Source organism: Juglans microcarpa x Juglans regia, chromosome 3D (assembly GCF_004785595.1).
Source record: "Juglans microcarpa x Juglans regia isolate MS1-56 chromosome 3D, Jm3101_v1.0, whole genome shotgun sequence".
NCBI lineage: Eukaryota > Viridiplantae > Streptophyta > Magnoliopsida > Fagales > Juglandaceae > Juglans > Juglans microcarpa x Juglans regia.
Window position 1 is genome coordinate 26,520,436 of NC_054598.1, and position 25,895 is coordinate 26,546,330.

Genomic DNA, 25,895 nt, shown 5'->3' on the forward strand with positions numbered 1-25,895 from the left:
TTTTAAGTATCACCATCTGTTGTACAAGTTCCCGGCTACTCTTTTAAGTTAGTATCTATCGGAAAGATAACTAGAGCTCTTGAGCGTTGTTTTAGTTTGCAACCACTTTCGTGAATATGTAAGAGGATTGGAGCAAGGCAAGACCCAATCCATCAACTATATGAAATGTTGGTAAACAGGGCCATATTGTTGGGGGTCTGTATTTTTTTGATAAGTCGTTGGGGGTCTTTATTACCTTGAATTTGTGTCTCTTCCTCCTTGTTCTGAAATTCCATGGTTGTTTTTTCTGAAGTTCCAACTGGTCAGTTTTCTATCTTTCAAATATTTTGTAAAGAAACTAAAACTCAGGCTTGTAAGACCCAACGAAGGCCTAGCCACGTCTGAGCCTATACTCCAGCTGGTCAAGGTCATACTTGCAGCTCCAAGAATCAGTATAAATGGCTGGAACTTCTCCCTCCCAAGCAAATATGGGATCCCATTCATTATCTCCTATACACCATCAAGGGTATTACAATCTCCCTCTTTAAATCATTGATGCCCTCGTCAAGCCAATTCATCATTCTCAATATAGAATGCCCAAACTACAACTGAGCCTAACCTCCAAAAAGATTACTCAAGGTTACAATTGGACCCAATTGGAATCATTGTAAAGAGCTTGAAGTTTTCCCTCCCAAGCAATGTGGGACCCCATTCCTCACCTTCCTAAATATCTTGCATACAAGATTGGACAAAAAAAGGTAAGGAAAATGAATCTTCTCCTTTTGCTTCCCATTTTAGTGAAAAAAGGCGTTCATCAAACCTCAAGTGTTTCACCCCCAAGATTATAATGTTGTACTTATTTGCTTGTGATCTAACTTTTCGTATTTCTTCATGTATTAGATGGTACAACCCCTCTGTTATGTTTCGTCCTCCTTTTCCTATGCTGTCTAAAGCATTTGAATGTGTTTGGTTATAATAATCTATGTACTATGAAATGTACATTTCTTGAATATTCTCAGACCCAAAAAGCCTACTGATGCTAGGCTTCTGTTCTTTAGCTACTTTTTCAGTGTTGATCCAACCTTCAATGAGTCTGCACCATATTTTCTAGATGTCAGTCCTAATTCTGATCTTTGGCCTCCTAGCTCCAAATCATGTTCCATCTTCCATCCTAGCTCCTTTGTCACTGCATGCTGTTGCACCCTAATAGGTTTACTCTTGTTGCTCAAGGCCAACTGCTACTGTGGTGCTACAAACTTCCACCCAAACTAGTTGGAAGCTGAAGGGTTACAAGACTAGATTCCATGTATGCAGTTATGGCTGAGCAAAAATCTGAAAATTTGGCTTCGAATCCAACTCCAACAAAATAGAGTTGGAGTAGGACTTTTTTTTTTTTTCGTTTTTCGCTGGTGTAGGAGGTGTCGCCAGACCTACTCCGATATTGTACATATGTTATAAAAATATATATTTATCTATGTTACGGAGATATGATTTAGGGTCAATTATTGTATTTTTAGTAATACTTTCATTTCTAGATAAATACTTTCCTTCAATTAGGATGTAAATACTTACCTTGTATAGCAGATTAGGCGCTGGAAATCTAGCAACAATTGTGTAACCTCTATTATATATATTGAAAGCAAACCCTCTGGAAAGGGCATTCAGCCAATTTGACATGGTACCAGAGCTCCTACTCTGATATTCATCTCTCCGGTCTAAATCATTCGTGTGTGATAGGAGGAAATTATTTTTTCCTCTATTTCTGCAAGATTTTCTTGCTTTTGGTTGTTCTCGGTTGAGGAGTCGGAGCTATCTATGGTTGTTCTCGGTCGTGGGTTCGACCTTTTTGGTGTTTGTGGTGTCTGTCGGCACTGTTTGTGGGTGGCTATGTGGCTGTCGGCACCGTCTATGGCCATCGGTGTTGTCTGTGGGTGGCTGTGTGGCAATCGGCCACTTCAGTCGTGATTTATTGGTTTCGACAAGCTCTCTGGGCACTTTGGTTGCCTTTTGTTTCCTGGGCAGGTATCTCTACGTAGGCTTTTTCTTGTGGGCCATCTATTTTGACATTTGTTGGGTTGTTTTATTGGACCATCTGTGGGTTTTACTTACCGTGCCTTGGTTTCTTGTGGGCTGTCTCTTTTTTTGGGCCATCTGTCTATTTTGGTTTCTTTGGTTGGATTTGTTGCTATTTTTTTTCCTGTCTTTCATCATGTCTATTGAGAATACTATTGTTCGCTTTACTGGGAAGAATTTTCCTACTTGGGAATTTCAGTTTAAGATGTTTTTGAAATGAAAAGAATTATCAAATCATATTGATAACTCTGCTAAAGTTCCCACTGATGAAAATAAATTTGCACAATGGGAGGTCGAAGATGCTAAGGTGGTCTCTTGGCTATTGGGGACGATTGAGCCCCATCTTGTGACCAATCTTCGCTATTTTGCTATGGTCCAGGCCATGTGGGACTATCTCCACCGTATTTATCACCAAGATTACAGTGCTCGGAAGTTCCAAATGGAGTTGGAAATTAGTAATTACAGTCAAGGTAATTTGACCATTGAACAATTTTATTATGATTTTATTAATCTTTGGAGCGAGTATTCTGCAATTGTTCATGTTAAGGTTCCCTTGGCGGCACAAGTAGCTCTTCAAGCGGTTCATGCTGAGAATCAACGCAACCAATTCTTGATGAAGTTGCGGCCTGAATTTGAACCTCTCCGGGCTGGCTTATTGAACCGTAATCCAGTTCCTTCTTTGGATATTTGTTTGGGAGACTTATTTCGTGAAGAACAACGGCTCTCCACTCAGATATGTATGACTTCTGAAACTGTTACTATAGCCTATGCAGCACAAGAGAGAGAGAGGAACAAGTTGCAGTGTTTCAGTTGCAAGGAGTTTGGCCATATTGCCCGCAATTGCTCTAAGAAAGTTTGTAACTACTGCAAGAAAGAAGGCCATATCATCAAAGACTGTCAAGTGCAACCTCAGAATCGCCAATCCCAAGCTTTTTAGGCTTCTATTCAGTCCTATTCTTCTGCAGCCCCCATCATAAGCTCTGATTCATCTGTTCTCACACCAGCAATGGTACAACAAATGATTGTGTCTGCTTTTACGGCTTTAGTGATGCTGATTGGCCTGATTGTGTGGATACTCATCACTTTGTTACAGGGTGGTGCATGTTCTTTGGCAATGCACTTATTTCTTGGAAGGGTAAGAAACAAGATAGAGTTTCCAAGTCTTCCACCAAGTCGGAGTATCGTGCTATGTCTTCCGCTTGCTTTGAGATCACGTGGTTTCATGGGTTATTGGGTGAACTTGGATTTCCTCAGCTCCATTCCACTCCTCTCCATGCTGATAATACTAATGCTATTTAGATCGCCGCTAATCCTGTTTTTCATGAGCGTACGAAACACATCAAAGTTGATTGTCATTCCATTCGTGAAGCTTTTGACAAGCATGTGATTACTCTTCCTCACATTTCCACTAAACTCCAAACAGCTAACATCTTCACTAAAGCTCTTCCTCAGCATCAAGATCAATTCTTGATTGACAAATTGATACTTCTAGATCTCCTAGCTTCAATTTGAGGGGGGATGTTACGGAGAGATGATTTAGAGTCAATTATTGTATTTTTAGTAATTCTTTCATTTCTAGATAAATACTTTCCTTCCTAGCTAGACTGTCTATTAGGATGTAAATACATACCTTGTATAGCAGATTAGGCACTGGAAATCTAGCAACAATTGTGTAACCTCTCTTATATATAATGAAAGCAAACCCTTTGGAAAGGGCATTCAGACCAATTTGACAATCTATATATTGATCATATATATTAGTATAGTTATATAACTAGAACTTATATAGATAAATTCAAATATACTAATATGAACTAATTATTATAAACTAATATACTTATACTATAATAAATAAACTAATAACAGTTTAGTATATTTAAACATGATAGTATTACTGCCATACATAATATAATAACATGTAATTAGACACTGAAATAAGTTTAGTATATAATTAAGTTAGAAATAAGTTAGACACTATTATAATACGTAATTAGACACTATAGTATAATAATAACATGTAATACTAATGTATAATAACGTGTAATTAGATCTTTAGACACTAGTATAGAAATAAGTCTAGTATAATAAGTTACAACACATGATACTAATTTACTAAGGTATAATAACATATAATTAGATACTAGAAATAAGTCTACTATAAAAATAAGTTAGATATTAGTATAGAATTTATATAATTAAATTCAAAAATACTAATAGACTAATAATCAATGTGATAATTGTTAAATAATAATATTAATAGATTAATAATCAATTATATGTACACACTTACACATTATAGTATTACTATCATACATATTACATATGTTAAGGTGAAACTTGACTAACTAATAGTGAGACATGTATCATGTATAATGTATATATTGTAAGACTATTAATCTGTTATCTAGATTCTAATATAGTAGTATGTAACAAATGTAGATATAGAACAATTGTTAGTAGTTATAACTTATAAACTACACGTGACTTAATACTACTAAATTAGTAATTGTTAATTTTAATGATTCAATACAAGCAATTAAATTTAGTGTTTAAAAGACTAGAAAAAATATGTTTTTTAAATAAAAAAATTATGGTTTAAACAAAAATTAAATTTAGAGTTTCAATTTAGGGTTTAGGGAAAAAAACAGGGTTAAAAAAAAAAAAAAAAAGCCCAAAACCGCATAGTCAGCCAACCCCAAAAAGCGCCCCAGCCCATTTAGACCGAAACAATGTCGTTTAGGTGATATTAAACGGCGCCGTTTTCCCCCACCCAAACGGCGTCGTTTTGTGCCCCCATTTCTAACCCTAACAACTCCCCCCCCCCCCCTGCGGTCACTTGAAACCCTTCATTTCACACACTCTCTCTCTCTATCTCTAGTGTTCGTTCCTAAAACCCTCCCACTATTGCCTGAAACCCTCTCTCCTTCACTCACCAGCCACCACTACCCTTGCCCCGCCGTTGGATCCTCCCTGTCTAGTTGCTCTCCATTGGCCCGTCATCTATCTCCTTTCTGATGTGTATGTAAATTGTTTAATTTGAATAATTTGATCGCTGTCTCTCTCTCTCAGGTCTTGTTGGTTTTGGGTGATTGAGGTGGATTCAGGTTTGTTTATTGTTCAAAATATGGTTGGTTTTAGGCGATATATGCACTATTTAAAATGTACGTGTATGTGTAAGTAACTCTGCTTCGATATATCGGAGTCGGAGTCAAATCGGAGCCTATGTAAGCCAGAGTTGAAGTTGGAGTTAGGAGTCAACATCACATTTAGACGATACCAACTCCGATTGAGTCGGTGCTCACCCCTATATGTGGTCAATAAAATTAGCTAGTTCTTGGAAGCTCCTAGGATTCCACAGTGAGATACTTTCACTCCTATTATTTGCCATGTTAAATGAGCTCCAAATCTTAAACTACTTTTTATAAAGCTATGGGCAGTGGAATGTTTACTGCTACTAACCAGGCAGGCCCTCCACTAGTATTTTTTGCCCGTTTGCTTTTTTTATTTTTTATTTTTAGTTTTTTTTTCACTTAGTGATTAAGAAAATATTGCTTAATAATATTGTGAATTTTTTTCTTTTTCTAAAAATATTTAAAAGCGTTAAAAAAATGATGTGAAAAATGACTGGACATCTCACTTTTGAAAATCAACTTGCATGCATTTTTACAAAGTTTCTAGACCGAAACTACTTAAAGAGTTCATTTGTTCATTCACTATTTCCAGATTATAGAATTCTCCCAATAGGACAAATATGCTACTCTTAGGCCCCGTTTGGATTGCAAGATAGTCTCGTCTCATTTCATCCCATCTCATCTCAACATCCAAACACCACAAACATAAACATTTTTCAATTTCAAATCTTCAATTTTTCTTATCTAATCATTACCGAATCATTACAATTTTCCCAAACTTCTAAACAAAACACAAAAAACAATTTAATTTTTTCAAATCCCAAAACAAAAATAATAGTAAAAAGTTATATTCGAATAATATTTTAACTTTATAATATTTTTATTAAACTTTTTCTCTCTTTTCCCAGAACCCCATAAAACATCTTAAACCATTTCACTACTACTCACAAATTATTTCACTACTATTCACAAATTTCTCATCTCATCTCAACATCCAAACAAGGCCTATAGTTCCAAGCCTCTATAAAAATAATGGTTATACCCTATCTAAGGGCTCATTCCTTTTATGTTCTGAATCAGCATGAGCAATGTTGGTCATTCACTATCAATAAAGCAGGGATAACTTTGAAAAGAATCCATCATAACGGTCAGTTTTGAGCAAAATAAATATAATAACCATAATTGAACATATAAATTGATTTTATTGATTCCATCTCATGTAAATTCCAACTAGTCAAGATAACAGATGTCACCTGTCCTTCCATGAGAGATGATTCCCAAGAGCCTTCTGCAACTCAACTCGCTTGAACATCCCAGTGTAAAGCCAATGCTCAGGAGTTCCACGATTCATACAATATAGTTTCACTCTTTGTAGAAGCTCTTGCCTCTCAAGGAGATTAATCTGCAACAGAGATTTTACACCATGGCAAAACATTAAGACAAAAACAACCGAAGCTGCTCAATATATGAGCCCCTGCATTAGTTTACAAAGAAAAGGATATTTCATTCAACCCACAATGAAGGTTTGTTCTAGTTAAAAACTTTCTATGAGAAGTCAAGTAACACAATGAAATCAAGTTTAAGGATCTTTCATTCAACCATCAATGAAGGGTTTGCTCAAGTTCAAAACTTTCTAGAAGTCAAGTAACACGATGAAAATCAAGCATATCTCTACAGAAACACTGAATGAAGATCAAGTTCAGTGAAAGTCAATTGATTCTAGCATCAAGTGCTAGAAGCAAGTCTTACTTTTCTTCTCTCTCTCTCCTAACCACTTTTCTCTCTGTACGCATGCAAAAAAATTTGTTTGCTTGATGATGATACGTTAAGTTTTGTGATGGGCTTCAAAAGAGAGATTGTGATAGAGTCAAAACTCTTCATACTTGTGCAAGAGGGTGCTTTGTTATGTATCACAGAGAGAGGGTGGAAAGGGGAGTGTACATTATTGCTGGAACCAAAGATAGTGCAATGGCTTGGAGGTGCAGTGGAGGAATGCTTGAATGGGGAAAAGAAGGATTTTTATTCAGCAACTAGGGAAGGATATCGCAGTTTTCTAGCATAGAAGTGCTCAAATAGTTGAGGGCAATATATGGTGGTGGCAGAGTATTGTGAGGGAGGAAGGAGGAGTTTTCTGTTGGTACCTGAGGGTGAAGGAGGGAGGGGATGGAGGAGATTGAAGGAGACTCTGGTGGATTATGCACTGGAAGGAAGAAACAGGGATGGGTTACATGGAGGCACTCGGTCATACAAGGATGCTCTGGTGCAGGTGGCGCCGCTTCATGTGCAAGGAGGTGGAGATAGTGGTGTGAGGTTTAAGGATAGAAAGCTGCATCGAGCCCCTCTGTTTGTACGTAACGTGGGCTATGGTAGGGAGTCTGACAACAAGGGTGAAGGAGATGTGTGGCGTGCTCTGATGGACATGCAGGGTCAATTGAGGTAGCTACAGAAGAAAATAGATGAAGTGCTGAGGAATGTTGGGAATAAAAACGAAAAAGAAGGGGGAGAGGTTAGAGGAAAAGGGCTAGTTTTCGTTGAAAGGCCTTATGAGGCCCACGAGAAGAGGCTTAAGCTTCCTGAGGCCTATGGCTGGGCTAGGCCATCTGAGGCATTGAGGCCTTCGGAAGCAAGGGCTGGGCCTCACTATGGGCCTCAGCCTGAGGGCTCCTTCTAGCGGCGGGAGCACAGCTCGCCCACCAGCCACCACGCCGTCGGTGGAGGTGCAGCTGGCGGCGACACAAAATCTGTTGGCAATGCCAATGGGGGTCTCTGATGACGGCCAGCAACGGTTGATCTTGCAGAAAAAGACAGGTGAACCCATATTGACTTCCCCGACACAATCTGGGGGTGGTGGTGGTGGTCTGAAGGTGCCGGCGGCGGTAGAGAAGACGCCAGCGACAATGGTGGTGGCCTCCGATGAAGGCCAACAGGTGTTGAAAGGGCAGAACACGATTGGCGAGCCCGAAACAGCGTCCCTGACACTTATGGAAGGGCAGAAACAGTTGTTAAGCTTAGTGGGTGCAAGCCCCACGTATGCGAACCCACCTGCACAGTTTTATGATGAATCTGAGATGGATGAGGAGGGGGGGGGGGGGGCTCGGATGGCTTGTCACATCTCGATAGTGAGCAAGCCTCTTTTTCTGATGCAGAACTTTTTGGGAGTCTTGCGTACGCACTAAGTGGACAGATTTCATTGGTGGAGGAGACCCAAGGTATGTCGATGGATTGCAGGGGAGGTGATCCAGTCCCTCTAAGCTACATGCTACCAGTTCATTTTATAATGTCTCAGATTGGGTATTTCAAAAGGTAACAGAACTACAAATATGTATGGGGTTGGAGTGTGAAGACTATGAGGATCAATTTATGGCTTTGCTTACAGCCATTGAAGTGGGGCATCAAAGTCGTAGAAAAGCTGGATAAAAAATAGCGTGAGCTAAAAAGATTGACTTGGTCTATGAATTCTGAGGGTAGCTCCAGCAAGGGCAGGTCAAAAGGGAAGGGGCTAGCCTTCCCTCAATGAAACCCAAAATGGTATCGTGGAATGTTTGCAGACTCAATGAGGCTAATAAGCGTCTTCAAATAAGAAACTTGTTTTGTGAGTGGAAAGCGGACATTGTTGTTTACAAGAGACGAAGATGAAAACGATTGATGGAAAAATCGTGCAGAGTTTATGGAGTTGTGTTCACGTGGATTGGGTGAATATGGCCTCTATTGGGGCTTCAAGAGGTGTATTGCTGATGCGGGATAGACGGGTGGTGGAGAAAATAGAGGACTTTATAGGGTTATACTTGGTGGCATGCTCCTTCAAGAGTGTATCAGATAACTTTTTGTGGGCTTTTGCAACTGTCTATAATCCAATCTTGGATAATAATAGAAGATTATTGTGGGAAGAATTAGCTGGAGTATGTAGCTGGTGGGATCTCCCTTGGTATATTGGGGGAGACTTTAATATTATAAGATTTCCAAGCGAGTGTTTGGAGAATTGAAGAGTAAGGCAAGCAATGACTGAGTTCTCGAAGTGCATATTTGATTTGAACTTGGTGGATTTGCCTCTAGCAGGGGGTTCAGCCAAGTGGTCTAACAATCAGACTTAGTCTCATTTGGATCGTTTCTTAATATCACCAAAATGAGAAAGCCACTTTCCGGATGTATGGCAAAAATGAATGTCTCGTCTTTGCTCGGATCATTAGCCTATCATGCTTGATTGTGGTGGTATCCGAAGAAGGTGAAGGTATTTCAAATTTGAAAACATGTGGCTGAAATCAGAAAGCTTTGTAGAGAGGGTGAAACAATGGTGGTCCTCGTATCAGTTTCAGAGCACCCCTAGCTTCATCCTAGCAGGTAAATTGAAGGAGCTAAAAAAAGATCTGAAGCTTTGGAATATGTAGACTTTTGGAGATATAGGGGAGTGCAAGAAAAGCAAGGTGATGGGATCGAAGAGCTCGAGAGATTACAAGAGACGCGGCCTCTTACACAGGACGAGCTAGCAAAAATGACAATGTTGGCTGCGGAAAATGGTGTATCTCAAATGGAGAGGGCCTTTGAAGAAGTGGAGATTTATGATATAGTGAGGAAAATGGTTAAAGACAAGGCACTAAGGCCTGATGGTTTCTCAATGGATTCCTTTCAAACTTGTTGGGAAGTGATAAAATAAGATCTTATGCGGGTGTTTCAAAAGCTATTCTTGGTGGGAAAATTTGAGAAAAACCTTAACACCACTTTTCTTGCAGGTGTTAAAGGAGTTTCGGCCCATAAGCTTAGTGAATGGTGTTTATAAAATAATTTCCAAAGTGTTGGTGAATCATCTAAGTGAGATGTTGGGGAAGATCATTACAAAACCCCAAAATGCTTTTGTAAAAGGAAGACAGATTCTTGATGCAGTTCTTATTGCCAATGAATGTCTGGACAATAATACACCTCCTGAGATAGACATGGAGAAGGTAGAGAAGGAATAAGTGAGGTGTTGGGGCTTCAACAGGGATCATTTGCAAGTTAGACATAGAGAAGGCGTATGATCACATTAACTGAGAGTTCCTTCTCTACCTTCTTGGGAGGTGTGGATTTGGGGAGAGGTGGCAGTCGTGGATCCGTTGGTGCATATCAATGGCGAAATTCTCAGTGTTGATAAATGGCAGTCCAATTGATTTTTTTCATAGTACACGAGGCCTAAGACAAGGAGATCCATTGTCGCCATTGATGTTCGTTATTGTGATGGAGGTGCTTAGTAGGATGACTTCGGCATTGGCTACTAATGGTTTCGTGGATGATTTTTCGATCGGAACCACGGAGAGGGGAACTATTAACATATCTCATTTGATATTTGCAAATGATACACTTACCTTTTTTGAGACTGATGAAAATCAGATTCGAGCATTGACAGCCTTGCTCCTTTGTTTTGAAGCAGCATCCAAGTTGAAAGTGAACTTTGACAAATCAAAGATGGTGCCTAGTGGAGGCGTTCTCAATCTACGACAGTTGGCCAACACGTTGGGGTGTAAGATAGCCTCATTTCCTATGACTTACCTGGGCCTTCCGTTGGCAGCTCCTTCGAGAGCGTCTTCTATATGGGACATAGTGGTTGAGAGAGTAGAGTAGAGATTGGCGGGATGGAAAATGATGTATTTGTCAAAAAGTGGTAGGATTACGTTGATTAAAAGTACTTTATCCAACCTATCAACTTATTTTTTATCCTTGTTTCCTATACCTGCAAGTGTGACGATTCGAATTGAGAGACTCCAACATGATTTCTTGTGGAGTGGAGTGGGGGAGGAGTTCAAGTTTCACCTTGTCAAGAGGGAGACGATATACCGCCCTATTTCTAATGGTGGTTTGGGCATCAAAAGTATGAGGATCTTTAATCAGGCGTTACTTAGAAAGTAGTTGTGGAGATATCATAAGGAATCAGAAGCCCTGTGGAAATTGGTGATTGAGAGCAAATATGGAGATTTATGGGGGGGACGGTGCTCTAAGTAAGGGGGCGTATGGAGTGGGTTTGTGGAAACACATTTGAAGAGGATGGGAGGCCACTTAAGACTTCTTCTCGGTGAGGGCTCAAAGATTAAATTCTGGAGAGATATTTGGTGCGGTAATAATACTTTACAAGAGATATTCACTTCACTGTTCAATATTGCTAGTGCTAAAGATGTATCAGTGGCGGAAGTTATGGAGATACCCGAGGGGTAGATCCGTTGGAACGTCACCTTTAGCAGGGCGGCACAAGACTGGGAAATGAGCAGCTTTGCAGATTTTTACAGCCTTTTGTATTCTATATTACCAAGCACTCAGCAGAAAGACTTAATGTGGTGGATACCTGATGGTAAAGGGGTATTCTCAGTTCGCTCCTTTTATAAGGCTCTCACACAAGAACCTCAAACTCATTTTCCTTGAAGAAGGCTTTGGAGAGATAAGGCGCCTCCCAAAGCAACCTTTTTTGAGTGGACAGCCTCATTGGGGAAGATTCTCACAATCGACAACTTGAGGAAACGAAGGGTAATCATTGTAGATTGGTGTTGCATGTGTAGAGAAGGGGGAGAGTTTGTAAACTATCTCCTATTACATTGTGAGACCGCTCGGGTATTATGGAATGAGGTGTTCAGTAGATTAGACTTGTCTTGGGCTATGCCGGAGACAGTGGTGGCAATGCTGGCCAGCTAGACAAATCTAAGAGGCATGCAACAAATTAAAGTTGTCTGGAAGATGATCCCTATACGCATTACATGGTGTTTATGGCAGGAACGTAATGAAAGGACATTTGAAAACAAGGAGAGATCGCAGGAGGAGCTGAAAGTTATTTTCTTTAGAACACTTTGTAGTTGGGCCATTGTTGTTGACTTCAATGGCATGAACCTACATGATTTTCTTGTCTATAATGTGCCTACGTAGCTTAAGGCATGCTTTTGTTTTTACTGTTTAGAACTCTGTATATGGCTTTGCCTATTCTTTGATCGATAAAATTTGTTTACTTATAAAAAAAATAAAAAAGAAAAAAGAAAAAAAGTGCTAGAAGCAAAAAGTAATGACAAATGGTTACATTAACATTACACCATAGAGATCATTTGCAGCATAAGAAAGGATAAATTAGAAAGTGCATACCACTATACGCAAAGCATGGGGATCATCGTCACGGTCGATAAGTGCTAGAAGCAAAATATCCAAGGGAAGCAACTCATGGGTCCAGACAAAAAATGCAAGGTTTGCACAGACTTTTAATAAAAGGTCCTGAAAAATGAAAGACTGCATGAAAGACTGAATGCACAACATAGTAGGCATTGATATATATACATTGAAAAAAATAAAAACCTCAGCACAAGCTAGAAACCTGCAAGGGATGTCCATGCTGAAGTTCCATCTGAATATGATGTACTAGTACATCCACCATTGTATAAATATTCTCTGTAACATCTTCTGGGGAAAACTCCCTCAGCACACGTGCCTGTTCTCCATGTCAGGAGAAGAAACATTTAACTCTCAAAAGATATGATTCAATAATTTCTCATGGGAGAGGACAAATGGGCATTAATATCATAAAAATATATTTCCAGTATAAATGAAGTAGCACTCGGCATTAATACTATACAAGTAACAATTGCAATTAATGCTATATCAATATGTACAAATATCTTTCCAGTATCAGAGGAAAATTCATACCAAGTTTACACTGTTTATGTTCTCTGGGTGCCCATGCATCAGTATCCAAGCTCCAGCACAAAGATATCGTCGGTGCATGGGGAAACTGTGACTGATATAGGTTGTAACGTAAGAAGGATCAGCTGATGGTGAAAGAAGTTGTGTGCATTGGTTAATCACAGTTGTTTCTGCCTGCACAATGAACGAATGCTCTCACAAACTGGCAGATTTCTCAAGCTAAAAAAGCACATACTTTGCATCCCCAATAGTTGAAAATCTTGAAGATCCACTGAAATATATATACTAGAGATTTAAATATTAATTTTGACCTTTTCTCTGGTCTCATGGGCATTTACTAAAATGTCTATTTTTTACTTCTTTTAACAGTGATGAAGAAGTTGCTGTAGTGTACAAACAACAGTATGTCGGGATAAAACTTCATCTTCAACCCAGAGAAGAACAATAATTATGATGGGAAACTGGGACAGACCTATTGAGGCAGTGTGTCCCAATCAAAAGTCTAAGGAAATTGGAACAATAGTATCAATTGATAAATCTTTTCATTGGCCAGTAAACTACCATCAGCACCAAACAATTTAGGGCTGTCAATTGGGCCTTGCCACATTTTAGACAATTCTCTTGTGCTTTACTAAATACCTGCATCTATGATATTTGATAGCCATATAAAATTAAAGTACATGGTTCAATCAAAACATACCAAAAAGGCTATGACCAAAAAAGCTCAAGAATTGTAGGAATGGACTTCTACGCTAACAAAACCAATCAAATGTTAGTCAATCTAGAAAGCCAACTTAAACTATTATATCGGGTTCAAAGCATTTACATCACATATGACAACATGTGGCGCCATGGTACGTAAATGATCCTCCATATCAGCTAAATACTTGACAATACTTGTTTACAACATTTTCTAGGTTTTCAACTGACTTCAATAATTTCTTTTTTAAAAAAAATTACAAGGACTTGCTTTTTTGCACTTTAAGCTCACGCAAAAAGCTAAAAAAAATGCACTTTTGTAAATGCACGTCGGTTTTTGTAAATTGGCTTTGCACTTAAGCATGCTTTTACTAACATTGTTCAACACATGTCCCTTAACAAGCCACATGTGCCTCCACTTGTTTAAAAAATCATACACATAAGAACTAAAAAAGCACTTAAAATGTCACAAAATTTAAAATGTAATAAAATCAACTAATATACAAATAAACATAAAAATAAAAACTCATAAAACCAAAACATAAAAACAAAAATATGAAAGAAAGCATAAAATTTCTTTTGAAAGAATAACTTGGTCATGTGGGGAGGGGTGGTGGACTGGAGGGAGGAACCACAGGAGTAAAAAGCTCAATTAAAAAGTACAAGCAGTAATTTGACTTAATAAAAAACCACAGGGACCAGTTTTTTGGTTAACCCCATTTTATATTTGAAAACTGTTATTATGCTATAAGCCCCTTATTTGCACCTACGATATGAAATGTTATGGGGGTAAAGTTTTGCACATATTATATTAATGTTTTCATATGAAAGTTATGCAATTTATGAAGTCATGTTTATTTATTATTATTATTATTATTTTTTGATAAGTTGAAGTCATGGTTATGCTTGTAATATTAATGTAATGAAAAGGCTAATATAATGGAAGTTACGAAAAAAGAAATAATGAATGAATACATGTTATGAATGCTATGTGTTGGCCATATGATGATATCTTGTAACAATGAAAAGTTATGGGTGGGTGTGAAAGCCACACTGAAGGACTTTGAGAAGGAGTGATCCATGTGACATATTTACATCCAACAGTATAACAGTGCCCCTATGACCACGGGATGTGAGATCAGTGCACAACTTGCACATTAGGGTAAATCTGTGTAGCCATTAAGACTGCTTTTATTACTAAATCTGGGGCTAAAATCTTTAACCATATGAGGTGCTATCCACTGAGCATACGACTCATTTTTGTTTTTCTATTTTAAATTCCCAAGTGAAGAGGATGGGGATGAGCAAGCAGGCCAGAACTAGTAGATGAGTCTCATGAGACCCTACCTTAGTCCAGAACTAGTAATAACCTTTTTACCATTTATTATAAATGAACTACTGTTGCAGGTATCTACTTTTATTGATTTCATATTGCAATGTGCTATGTAGCATTCCTAACCCTACGGGATGGGGGTGTTACAGATAGCCATCAAGAGAAGGATGAGATATCAATCAAAGAAAAGATTGGAGCAAAGGTCGATGAAGATACTGCTGCTAAGGCTACATGGCCTTGGCATCAGTGTTTAATGCTTCTTTTTAAAGAATTGAAGAGCAGTGAAAGTGTAGTGTTGGATTCTTATTAACTTAAGTGTTTTCTATCTGAAAAATAAGGGTAGGAAACTGGACATCTAAATGGGGGTTAGCTCCCAAATTTCACTTGTAGCATCATTACAGATCTTTGAGAGCATATTTCATACATTGTGGTATGAAGAGAAATCCATCATATTTACATAAGAAACGGCAGGAAGAGAAAAGAGCTATCATAGTTCTAATTTTATACGTGTATAAAAAATCTTCCTAATACGACAAGTCATAATATTTATATCCGGTAGTTGAGTCCAGACACTATTGACCTCAGACATAGAAAAGAAATTTTGATAGACAACAGATTTTGTTTTTTTTTTTTTTTTTCCTTAAAAGAAAGAAAGGAATAAAGAAAAAAAACCTTCTGCCATGCTTGAATCTCCAGGCTCCTCTTATCCATCCGACCCATTAAGGCCTCACGTAGAACAGAAGGAAAGTACCGCAGTGTTTTTTCAGACCATGTATGTAGACTAGTAGCCATTATCTGTTCCACCATAGTTTGAAGGTAAAGCAGGTGATCTGCATCGGCAATTCCACGCGTTTTAATGGTTATGGCAAGAGTTATTATGGTGATCCGATTTAGGGTTTCTGTGAATTCTGTAGGACCCTTCAAAAAATTAGGAATCATACTTTAGTTGAATTCATCAAGGGGAATAAACCCACAGAGAGAGAGAGAGAGAGAGAGAGAGAATCAGTTTGGAGGCCACAGTATCCACCTTTCCTTCCCTTTTAACCAAGAAAAAATCTCTGAGTGAGAAAATAAGATTCATGCACAAGTTTTCAGCCAATCTAAATACACGATGATCTCCACGTTTCCCTTTTAGTGTAGAAATTATTTTTGTGACATCATACATCAAGGCTTTGCTTTTTCCTTCATACCTAGCCAAAACAATAAAAAATAAAAATTGAAAAGATGTCAAACTGAACAAATTAAGTTGCAGTATTTCAGTGACTATATACAAAGGGATTAAGCCATAGCATTTGAAGTCCCGGGACTCTAAGGGCATGTTTGAGCAACACCAAACATTCCTAAAATTTCTCATAATTTCATTTCCAAACATCACTCAAACACAAAATACTTCTCTATTTCAAATTTTAAACTGTTCATCTAATCATTACCTAATTATTACTCAAACACAAAAATCAAAATAACTTTTTTTTATAAGTAAAAAAAATAATATAACTTTTACAAACTTCAAAACAAAAATTATATTAGAAAATTATATTCAAACAAATTTTTAACTTTATCAATTCACTTTCACAAACTCTAATACAATACTTATTTTAAAAAATATTTTTATTCAACTTTTTCTCTCTCCTTTCACAAAACCCAATAAAACATTTTCACTCAAACCATTTCACGATTATTCACAAAATTTTGAGATACTTTATGCATCCAAACATGCCCTAAAACTCACTCAAATTTCGGAATACAGAGATCTAGAAGTACACGATCTATTGATTACAAAAATTGTTATATCAAAAGATGGACCACACTAAGTAATCACCTGTATAGTGGAAGCAAACGGTAGTTCAAAATTTCAAGCACCAATAGTGTTACCCCAGGCTTGCTCAATAAAGATGGGTTCCTCTGTGCCAAATTCTGCAGAAAGTGGTGCCTATGAGAGTTGTTAACACTGTAGAAATGATATATATGCATATGGGAATTACCACTCCCCTCTCTTTTGTACCATTTGTACTGCAGCGAGACAACTGTAGAATTTTATTTAATTTTAATTAAGAGCAAAATGTATCCAAAAATTACTTGGACATTTCTTATGCATTATACATTTGTCTTTTGACACAGAAAGTTTCAGATATGAAGGTGTCAGCAGGGCTGCAGGCGAACTCACTATGGGTTAAAGTAGACATCAATCCCCTCTCTACACTGTATGACATCAATACAGTGCTCAAGTTTTCATGAAAAACGAGAATAATAGCATAAGCAAGAAAGACAAAAATAAAAAACTTTTTGAGGGAAAAGGAAATTTACGCTGAAGTGTGGACGGAATAATGAGTGAGGTGCAATGAGCAGCAATCTAGTATATGTTTCAACCATAGCAATGTTGGGCACACCCTGCATCAAGATATTGAATATAAATGTCTCGAGATAGCACAGAGTTTCTAGCGATTTACCACATACCTGAATTAAATATGACTCGGCAATGAATCATGCAAATCAGTTTATTAATATAATATCAAACAAAACACTTCATGCTAAGCAATCTCTTAACATTTGGGTTTAGAAAGAAAAAGAGACATGGATAAAGTGATTAGAAAGAGGATCGTTCCTCATTAACCCAAGCTGGGCCAAAGAAATCCCAACCTATACAACTCAATGATATAAACATCTATGTAAACTGATCATCACACTTCACAAATGGCGCAGAAATATCTCCACTTAGTATATTCCCACGAATGAAGCGACCATCAACCCCATATACTTGCTTTTTTAGTAAGAAAATTAGAAGTAGAAGCTGTAAGAAGGGCAACCTGATTATTGCAAAATAACTAACTAGGAGCTGGAACCGGAAAAACAATCTCCTCAAAAAAATGGTGTGAAAATATCTTCACTCAATATCTTATATCTTCACTCAACATCTTAACTCACCAAAGGCCTGAGCCACTACCCTGTACTAGCCTTCTTCACTAGATCATATACTACCACTGGTTTCTAATTCTTGTACATTACCAAGCAGCCACCAAAAATCTATTAAGGGAGAGAATGCCAAATTAACATTGGAACAACCTTCCACTCTAAAATGCACATTTGGCATATCTTGCAGTCGAACCCAAAACTTGTTTGAGGTAGTGAATAATACAAGTGACAGTAATGTGAAACCCTAGGAGCTTCTAGGGAACTAACATACCAAACAGAATAGATATAAGATAGCTGATCTAGTGATGTTATGATAATCCACTTCCCACTAGTCGAGAATATCTTGAAGGATCCCCAAATAACTCTCCATCATCCTACTTGAGAGTTTATGGTTTAGATCTTACAAAGCATCAATGGGTTGAGAAATCCACTCAACCATAAGATAGCAATCAACCAAGACTAAACTAACTGAAGTTCCAAGATCCTTTTGCTCCATGAAGAAGAAACAACAGAAAACCAACTTGAACTGGCGAGAAAGCTTACAAAGGCAAAACCAGATATGATTCAACAGGAGAAACTATGGAACCGAACAACAAAGACTTAAAATAAAATAAAATAAAAACATCCAAGACAAAGAAATCAGGTCGTTCCAAATCTATAAGTAAGATTCTAGGGAGTTTCAATTGATTAGTTTTTATACAGACATAGCTTATATATGGCTAGTGCTTTACCTGATCATTATATATGGCATTATATAGGTTTGGAATGACCTGATTTGTATAGGTATGGCCCCATATTATGGAGATGCTAGGTTGGACGGTGGAGGCTGCTGTTGGGGGGTATTTCTTTCAGGTTTCTAGGTTGGTAATGCCATTAATGGATCTATTACCCTTTCGCACCTTCTTTTTGCACACGACATTCATTTTTTGTGATGCAGACCATGGTCAGATTCAAGCTTTAAGGGCTGTATTATTATGTTTTGAAGCTTTATCGGACCTCAAGGTGAACCTTGGAAAGTCGGAGTTGGTTCTGGTGGGGGTGGTGCGTAACATCAATAGTTTGGTAAGTTTGTTGGGCTGTAAAACGGCATCTTTACCTATGAAATATTGGGCCTTCCGTTGGGGGTGCATTTTAAGGCTAGTGCTATTTGGGATGGGGTTGTTGAGAAAGTTGAGAAAAGGTTGGCTGGTTGGAAGTGGCTTCTAAAGGGGGTAGACTTTCTCCAATCTTCCCAATTATTTTCTTTCATTGTTTCCATTGCCTGCAGGGGTGGCCAACCGGATTGAGAAGTTTGTTTCATGCTTTTTTATGGGGTGGTATGGGAGAAGAAACTAAATTTCATCTTGTTAGTTGGAATAAAGTTTTTTTTTGCCCCTATTTCGGTTGGAGGATTGTAATTTGAGGACCTTTAATAAGTCTTTATTGGGAAAGTGGCTATGGAGGTATCAATCGGAAGGAGAGTCACTTTGGAGGAAGGTCATTGATCGCGGAAGAATGGAAGTGCTTGGGGGGGGGGGGGGGGGGGGGGGGGGGGGGGGGGGGGGGGGGGGGCGCCTAGTTTCTAATTAAGTTCGGGGAGTTTATGGTGTGGGTCTATGGAAGTTCATTAGAAAGGGCTGGGACAGTTTTGTTAGTCATGTCAGTTATGATGTTGAAGAGGGATCTAGGATCCGTTTATAGTTTGAAATTTGGTATGGTGATCGGGCCCACAATAGTGTGTTTCCGGTTATTTTTTGATTGGCTTCTAATCGTTTTGCTGCAGTTTCTGATTTGCTTTGTTGTTCTAATACTTCAAACATTAATATAACTGGTCGCAGACCCACACCATGCAAGAATAATATAATATATTTAATTTAAAATCAGATATATAACTTTTTAAAACGTTATACTTCGAATGATTTTAAATGTTTAAATCTTAAAATCAAGAAAAATTTGAGGAACCCATCTTTATAAATCTATTTTTTTCTGCAATATCATTAGATAATGAAATTAATCATGCATCTAGACTTCTTCTGAAGTTTATTTTTCTTTTTAAAAGAAAGGATTTAAAAATTTAAAAGACTGCTAATTTATAATGAAAATTAGTAACTTGACAAAATATATTGTTTAACAATTTCAGTTTTAAATACAAATGTTTGATTTAGTTTGTTCATTTAATTAGTACTTAATTGAATATATTAGTTATTTTTCACTTAGCAATAATAAAATTGGAGGGATGATGTCGCTTTATAGGAACATTTTTCATTTAATGATAATAAAATAAGATAGTGGATGGTGTGGCTTCATGAAAGTAAGGCATTTGCTTTTGAAAATTAAATTAGTATAGAGATGGGCATAAGAGATGCAAGTGCAAAGAGATGTGGATGTGCAAGCTGCACAAGAGTACGAGTAACGGTGCGATCCACCAAAGATGAGTGTATTCACTAACAGTCTAGCAGTGGCTCCTGTGACCACAGGTTGGGGAGCCGTGCACAACCTTACCACAGTCTCATTGTATGTAAAAGATTAGTCTGAATAGATAACAAATAAGATTTTCGACTACTCATCAAAAGAGAAAAAGTCTCTTAAACCAACAAAAATTAGAGTACCTGCCCAGAAAATAAAGTTTCTTCCATTTGATAGGCCAGCTTCGAGCATAGGTTCATGGAAAAGCCACATAATAATGACATTGGCAAAGGGCTTACTTCTCGCATAACCATTAACCTCTCATTTGACTGAAGATTTGGTCCTGGTAAGATTTCTGTAACTCCAGCAGACGAAAGCCAATTCATTACTGTTTCACAAGCAGGTTGTGCCATGGTGTAAGACACAACCCAGAACATCCCAATTGATCTATCATCCATATTCATGTAATCCATCATGCGATCCCCTGAAAAAAGTAGCAATGGATGTCACACACACCCCATGCTTTATTGAAGGGATAAAATAGGAGTATTGTAATTGCGCTTGTAATTATTATAATTATTTTTGAAGGTTTATCCTAGGGGCTTTAAAGAAGTAGAAGACAAGTAGTATAGTGCCTTGATTAAGGTGTAGCAAGGCCCAAACCAGGTGGTAATAAGAAAAATCAATAGAAATCCATGAAAAACTACGAATCCTTGTATAACGACTCCTCTTGACCAATCCTTGTTGTATAATGATCTTATAAAAAGTATTATTCTATGGAAGCCAAGTCTTTAAATCCTATTATTTCACCCCAGCCACAATTTCCCCTTACTGCTGCCTCCTTTCCACCCCCAAAACCCAAAGAATCTCCTAAAATCACAGCCATTCTCCTCTCCTAACAGAATTCCTATGTGCTGGCCTCCCTTTGGTCATTTAGGTGAGTCCTTCAAGTCTAGACATCTAATAATCTAATAAATTTCTACATCTTTCTTGAATGGTTTTTGTCATGAAAATTAGTGCAACATCTAATTCTTTCACAAACTGAATAACCAACCACTCTTGGTGTTTTTCCTAGGGTTTTGATCCAAACTCTTTTAGGTTAAGATCCAAACCCTTTTAGGTTAAGTGAAGCTGATTGAGTTAGTGAAGCTAATGAGATAAGGTAAGTAGCATGATCATCCCTTATGTGTGTCCTAAACATTCTGTTCTTGCTTGAAAAGTGTTGTTAAATTATTATGCTATGTACAGCCCTTCATTGAAAGCCCCTTTTTATGTACCAAAGCTTTGATAACATGCAAGTTGTTAGCGAATCCCATGATGTATAATGAATGCTATGATATGATAAATGCAATGCAGTATTTGCTATGTCATGCCATGTACATGCTTAATATTAATGTCATATCAGCTCGCATGTTATTGTACATGCCGTGAAGAAATCAGAACAAGATAAAATCAAAGCTATGTCAATGAATGTTTTAAGCATTAAATGGTGGCCATAAGGGATGCATGGTATTAATTAGATGACATTTACAAGAAGGTGTGGTCCACCAAAGTTACGTTATGAGCAGTCTAGTGATTGTCCCTATGGAGACAGGCAACAGGATAGATGCACAACCTTACACACAAAGGGTTAACACGTGTTGGCGAGAAAGCAAAAGAGAGACGTGTTCAATGATCTATGCAGTGTACATGTTCGTCTATTCATTCATGGATATGATGAATACATTGCTCGTTTAGTCATTGTTTACTAATTGTTGGATATGATGAATATGGTGTTTGTTTAGTCATTTTTACAAATTATCGGATACGTGATACGTTGGTTGTTACATATGCCATGCAAGTACTAACATTTTCCAAGTAAAACCTAAGTTAATTTATGTTTATTGTATGATGAAAGACATTTTTATTTACGTCCTTTATAATGTTTATGGGTTTGGGTTTTTACAAAAGATTATAACTTTATCATTTTGCAATAAATAAATGTTATCGTTGAGTTTTATGAATAAAGTTTCAAAATGTTTTGATGTTTATGGAATCTTCTTATGCCTGGCTCATGGAACTGTTTACATTAGTGACATCCCAGTGTTGGTAAAAGTGCACTTAGGCGCAAAGGACCAAGGTTGAAGCGCCTTACTTACCAAAAGTGAAGTGCATTTACAAAAGAGTGAGATTTTTGGCACTTTTTGTGTGAGCTTAAAGTGAAAAAAACTGTACTTGTATTTTTCCGAAAAATAAAAAAGAAAATTCAATTTAAGACCCAAAAAACAAATATTCTACGTATTGGGTTGATATTGAAGATCATTTATGTATCATTGGCCATGTTCTCATAGTTGATGCATATGCTTTGAAGCAGATATAATAGTCCAAGTTGGCTTTCTAGCAGATTGACATTTGATTGCAAGTCAATACCTACAATTCTTGAAGTTTTTTGGTCGTGGCCATTTTCGTATATTTTGATTCAACTATGTACTTTAATTTAATTATGGGTATCAAATATCATGTGTTTATTTAGTCAAGCATGAGAGAATTTATATAGAATGTCATGTTTAAATTTTCTGAAATAAGTTGATTACTTAATTGTCATGCGGCATAACACTATAATAAATTGAGTAAACTAGCTAATCATATTACCATCTTGCTTTCTTATTGCGTTTTATAGATTTTCTATTATTATTCGTCATTTAAAAAGATGTGTGGTTTACAACTGTCAGGTCCGCGCTTTGCGCCCAGGCTCTAGACCGCATTTGCACTTAAGTGTGCCTAGCGCTTTCACCAACACTATAATATACTTAATCTTAGACCGACAGGGTGTTACATAAAGATAATTCTGTACAAACATTATGCAGCAGATCTGAATAATCATTATGTTCAGATCATGATATAGTCATAAGACATGGGCTCTTCTAAAGTCAGTAGGGGTATTTTTGTCACTCGCTATCAGTACTTATGGGTTACCATGATATGCATGTTTTTATAAATGAAGAATCTGCATTACACCTATCTTAAACCCATAGAAGGAATAATTTACTTATAGTAACTACATGAAAATCATTCTTAGCCCCCCCCCCCCCCCCCCCCCCCCCCCAAAAAAAAAAAAAAAAAACTAAATAAATCACTTTTAGAATTTGGAAACTGAATAACACACTATTTGACAAACTGAACAAGAAACGTCTCTTAATAACAAGAAGACTTGAGTCCCTTAGGTATAAGCACAGAGAGGTGATAGAAGTGTAAAGCCTCACTTGACAGCAGTATAGTTATGAGGCGAAGGGAGGGGATTAGTGACACTAGTATAGTTCCTTAAACAATGGGAGAAGTATCCCCCATATCCAGAGTAGCAGCTATTGTAAGGTGACTGGTTATATTATAAATAAATTTAGCATTTAAATACACAGCACAATCAATGACAGTGATACTTGGTTTCATCACCAGCCGTATCAGCATGGTCAAATAAACTAAACTCTGCAATAGTTATTGGAAGAGAAATGTTTGGCTCACAATGACATTTCACAAAAATAAAGTCCCAAACTGATGTAGCTTGATGTGGTACATCAAATTGTAAAGCTATTTTTTTCCTAAATTAAATCTAATGTATCACATTTAGCCACATCGATTTGTGAGCTTTATTTTTGTGAAATCTCTTTATGAACCTAGCACTCCTCTTACTGGAATACCTTTACTCACTTGCCTCCACCATTCATCTATTTGCTTTCCCTTCTGAAGCTGCTCATTATTCAAATATTCCCTGGTGGACGTGTTCAATGACCAAATACGCAAATTTTGGCAACTACTAATAAAGTCAAGAAGGATACTTTGAGGATTATTAGGATCAGAGCTTCTATCTTCTCTATGAAATGATAGAACTTTTCTGGTTGTCTCAACCTACCAGCAGAAACACAATAAGTTATCAACATGATTGATTTGTTCAACCAAAAGAATCATCAAACAAAATTTCTCAGAAACTAAAATTCCTGGAACATACAAATTTCTTGTTAGCAATAGTTTAGCTAAACTGAACATTTAGTCAAGACAACAGAAGAATTAACAAAGATTTGATGATGCTGTGTTAGTGGTATAAGTGTAAGAAAAAAGACAAATCAATTTGGTCATTGACTGTTCAGGTTCTAAAGAACAGCCAGCTGCATTCTTCCCTAGTTTCTCTTACTGGCAGAAGCCCTAAGTGGGTTTTCATCAAATTGTACTTGTTTCCATATGATTTTAACGATATGGCAGTCCCTTCGTTAATAGGTTGTTGTCCATGCTTTTACAGCATCAAGAAAGTTGATGAGGGAAATTGATTTGGCCCTAAGAGTAGCCAATAGCCTTGGGTAAGAATCCACATCTAGAACAACCTTGAAACTCTTGTTTACAAGCACTAGAAACTTGTTTTCTTTGTTAAATACACTACACATATGTGGAATTAAATACCAATAATCCTTGAAACATCTTCCTATTAGCCAATTGCTGGAAATAATTCCAGCAGCATACCAAGAATAGCAAGTTAATTTTTCTCACCCTATTCGACATATCAAAGGTTAAAAGCATGCACACATGAATCATAAACTCACACACACAGCCCGTAGCATGGTTTGATGGCAGAATTCTTGGCTCGAAAATCAGATTTATACATGTCATAGTTGCTGCCATTAAATGGACAGCTCAAAATCCACCTCCAAGGGAGATAATTTAGGACCAAATCACAGCCATACCTTGCAGGAAATTCCAGTAAGTGACCCCATTGAATGAAAGTTCCTTTCTTAGATAATGAGAGCTTGATTATGGATTGGCATGGTATTATGTCTATGGTTTCATAGGGACTAAGAGAAATATTGATTGTTGCTAAAGCTAAGAGGTAAGAAACTATCGTCACACCCTTGGTTGTTCAATACATATCAATATGAGATGCTTCTTTTTTGACTTGTAAGAAATCATGAACATGTCTTTATTTCTTCAATATAAATATAATGCTCTTTACTCAAAGTGTTGAATTACTATAATTTTAAGCCTATACTGTGATAGCCCTTTGGATGTACCCCTTTATTATGAAAGCATTTGAATACATATGGAGTTGTATGCATGCTTTCACTATGGGACGATGTACATATAGTAGTTATTATTTTTTAAATGAATGAATGATAAAATAAGAAAGAAATAAAAATAAAACTGATCATATGATTGCTTGCTATGTATGATGATGGATAACGGATAACAGATGACGGATGAAGGATTATTTATGATGGGGTGGATGGTAATGGCAGGAATGGCTCATTTGACATGCACCTCGTGATGTCCATCTGCTTTTGACTGGGTTCCACCCAAGGCCTTGAGCAGGAATCACAATCTTTAAGATCGTCAACACTTGCCCACAAGGTGTAATTGCATGTAATGATGGAATGAATAATATGTAAGATATGCATGCTAGTTAAATGTTGAAATTTATTTAAGTTATGACAATATTTACTATGTGATGAGTTGCTTCCTGAGTATGACTCACCTTTTATTATTATTATTATTATTATTATTATTATTATTATTATTATTATTATTATTTTATGTTTTGACTGACTTGGTTGAAGAAGTGTTTGGTGATGAGTCCGTTGGCCAGGAGTGGAGATTAAGACAAGACTAGACTTAATTTATGTGAATATGGGGAATGTATTTATGTCTTTCTTATGGGTTATGGAAATCTTTATAAAAATGCACAAGACTATGGCTTTTAAATAAGTGCTACTAAGCAACTTTTA

General features: G+C 37.2%; 1 protein-coding gene across 1 annotated transcript in view; it reads right to left on the reverse strand.

Moving 5' to 3' along the window:
* The window catches only part of LOC121256458 (mediator of RNA polymerase II transcription subunit 23), a 76,594-nt gene that overhangs the window by 19,787 nt on the left and 30,912 nt on the right, over window positions 1-25,895 (reverse strand). The window contains 10 exon segments of the mRNA XM_041157263.1: window positions 6,437-6,585; window positions 12,273-12,398; window positions 12,499-12,612; window positions 12,828-12,998; window positions 15,529-15,774; window positions 15,884-16,046; window positions 16,676-16,770; window positions 17,161-17,244; window positions 20,355-20,635; window positions 23,826-24,033. Of these exon segments, the coding sequence (XP_041013197.1) occupies window positions 6,437-6,585; window positions 12,273-12,398; window positions 12,499-12,612; window positions 12,828-12,998; window positions 15,529-15,774; window positions 15,884-16,046; window positions 16,676-16,770; window positions 17,161-17,244; window positions 20,355-20,635; window positions 23,826-24,033 (1,637 nt within the window).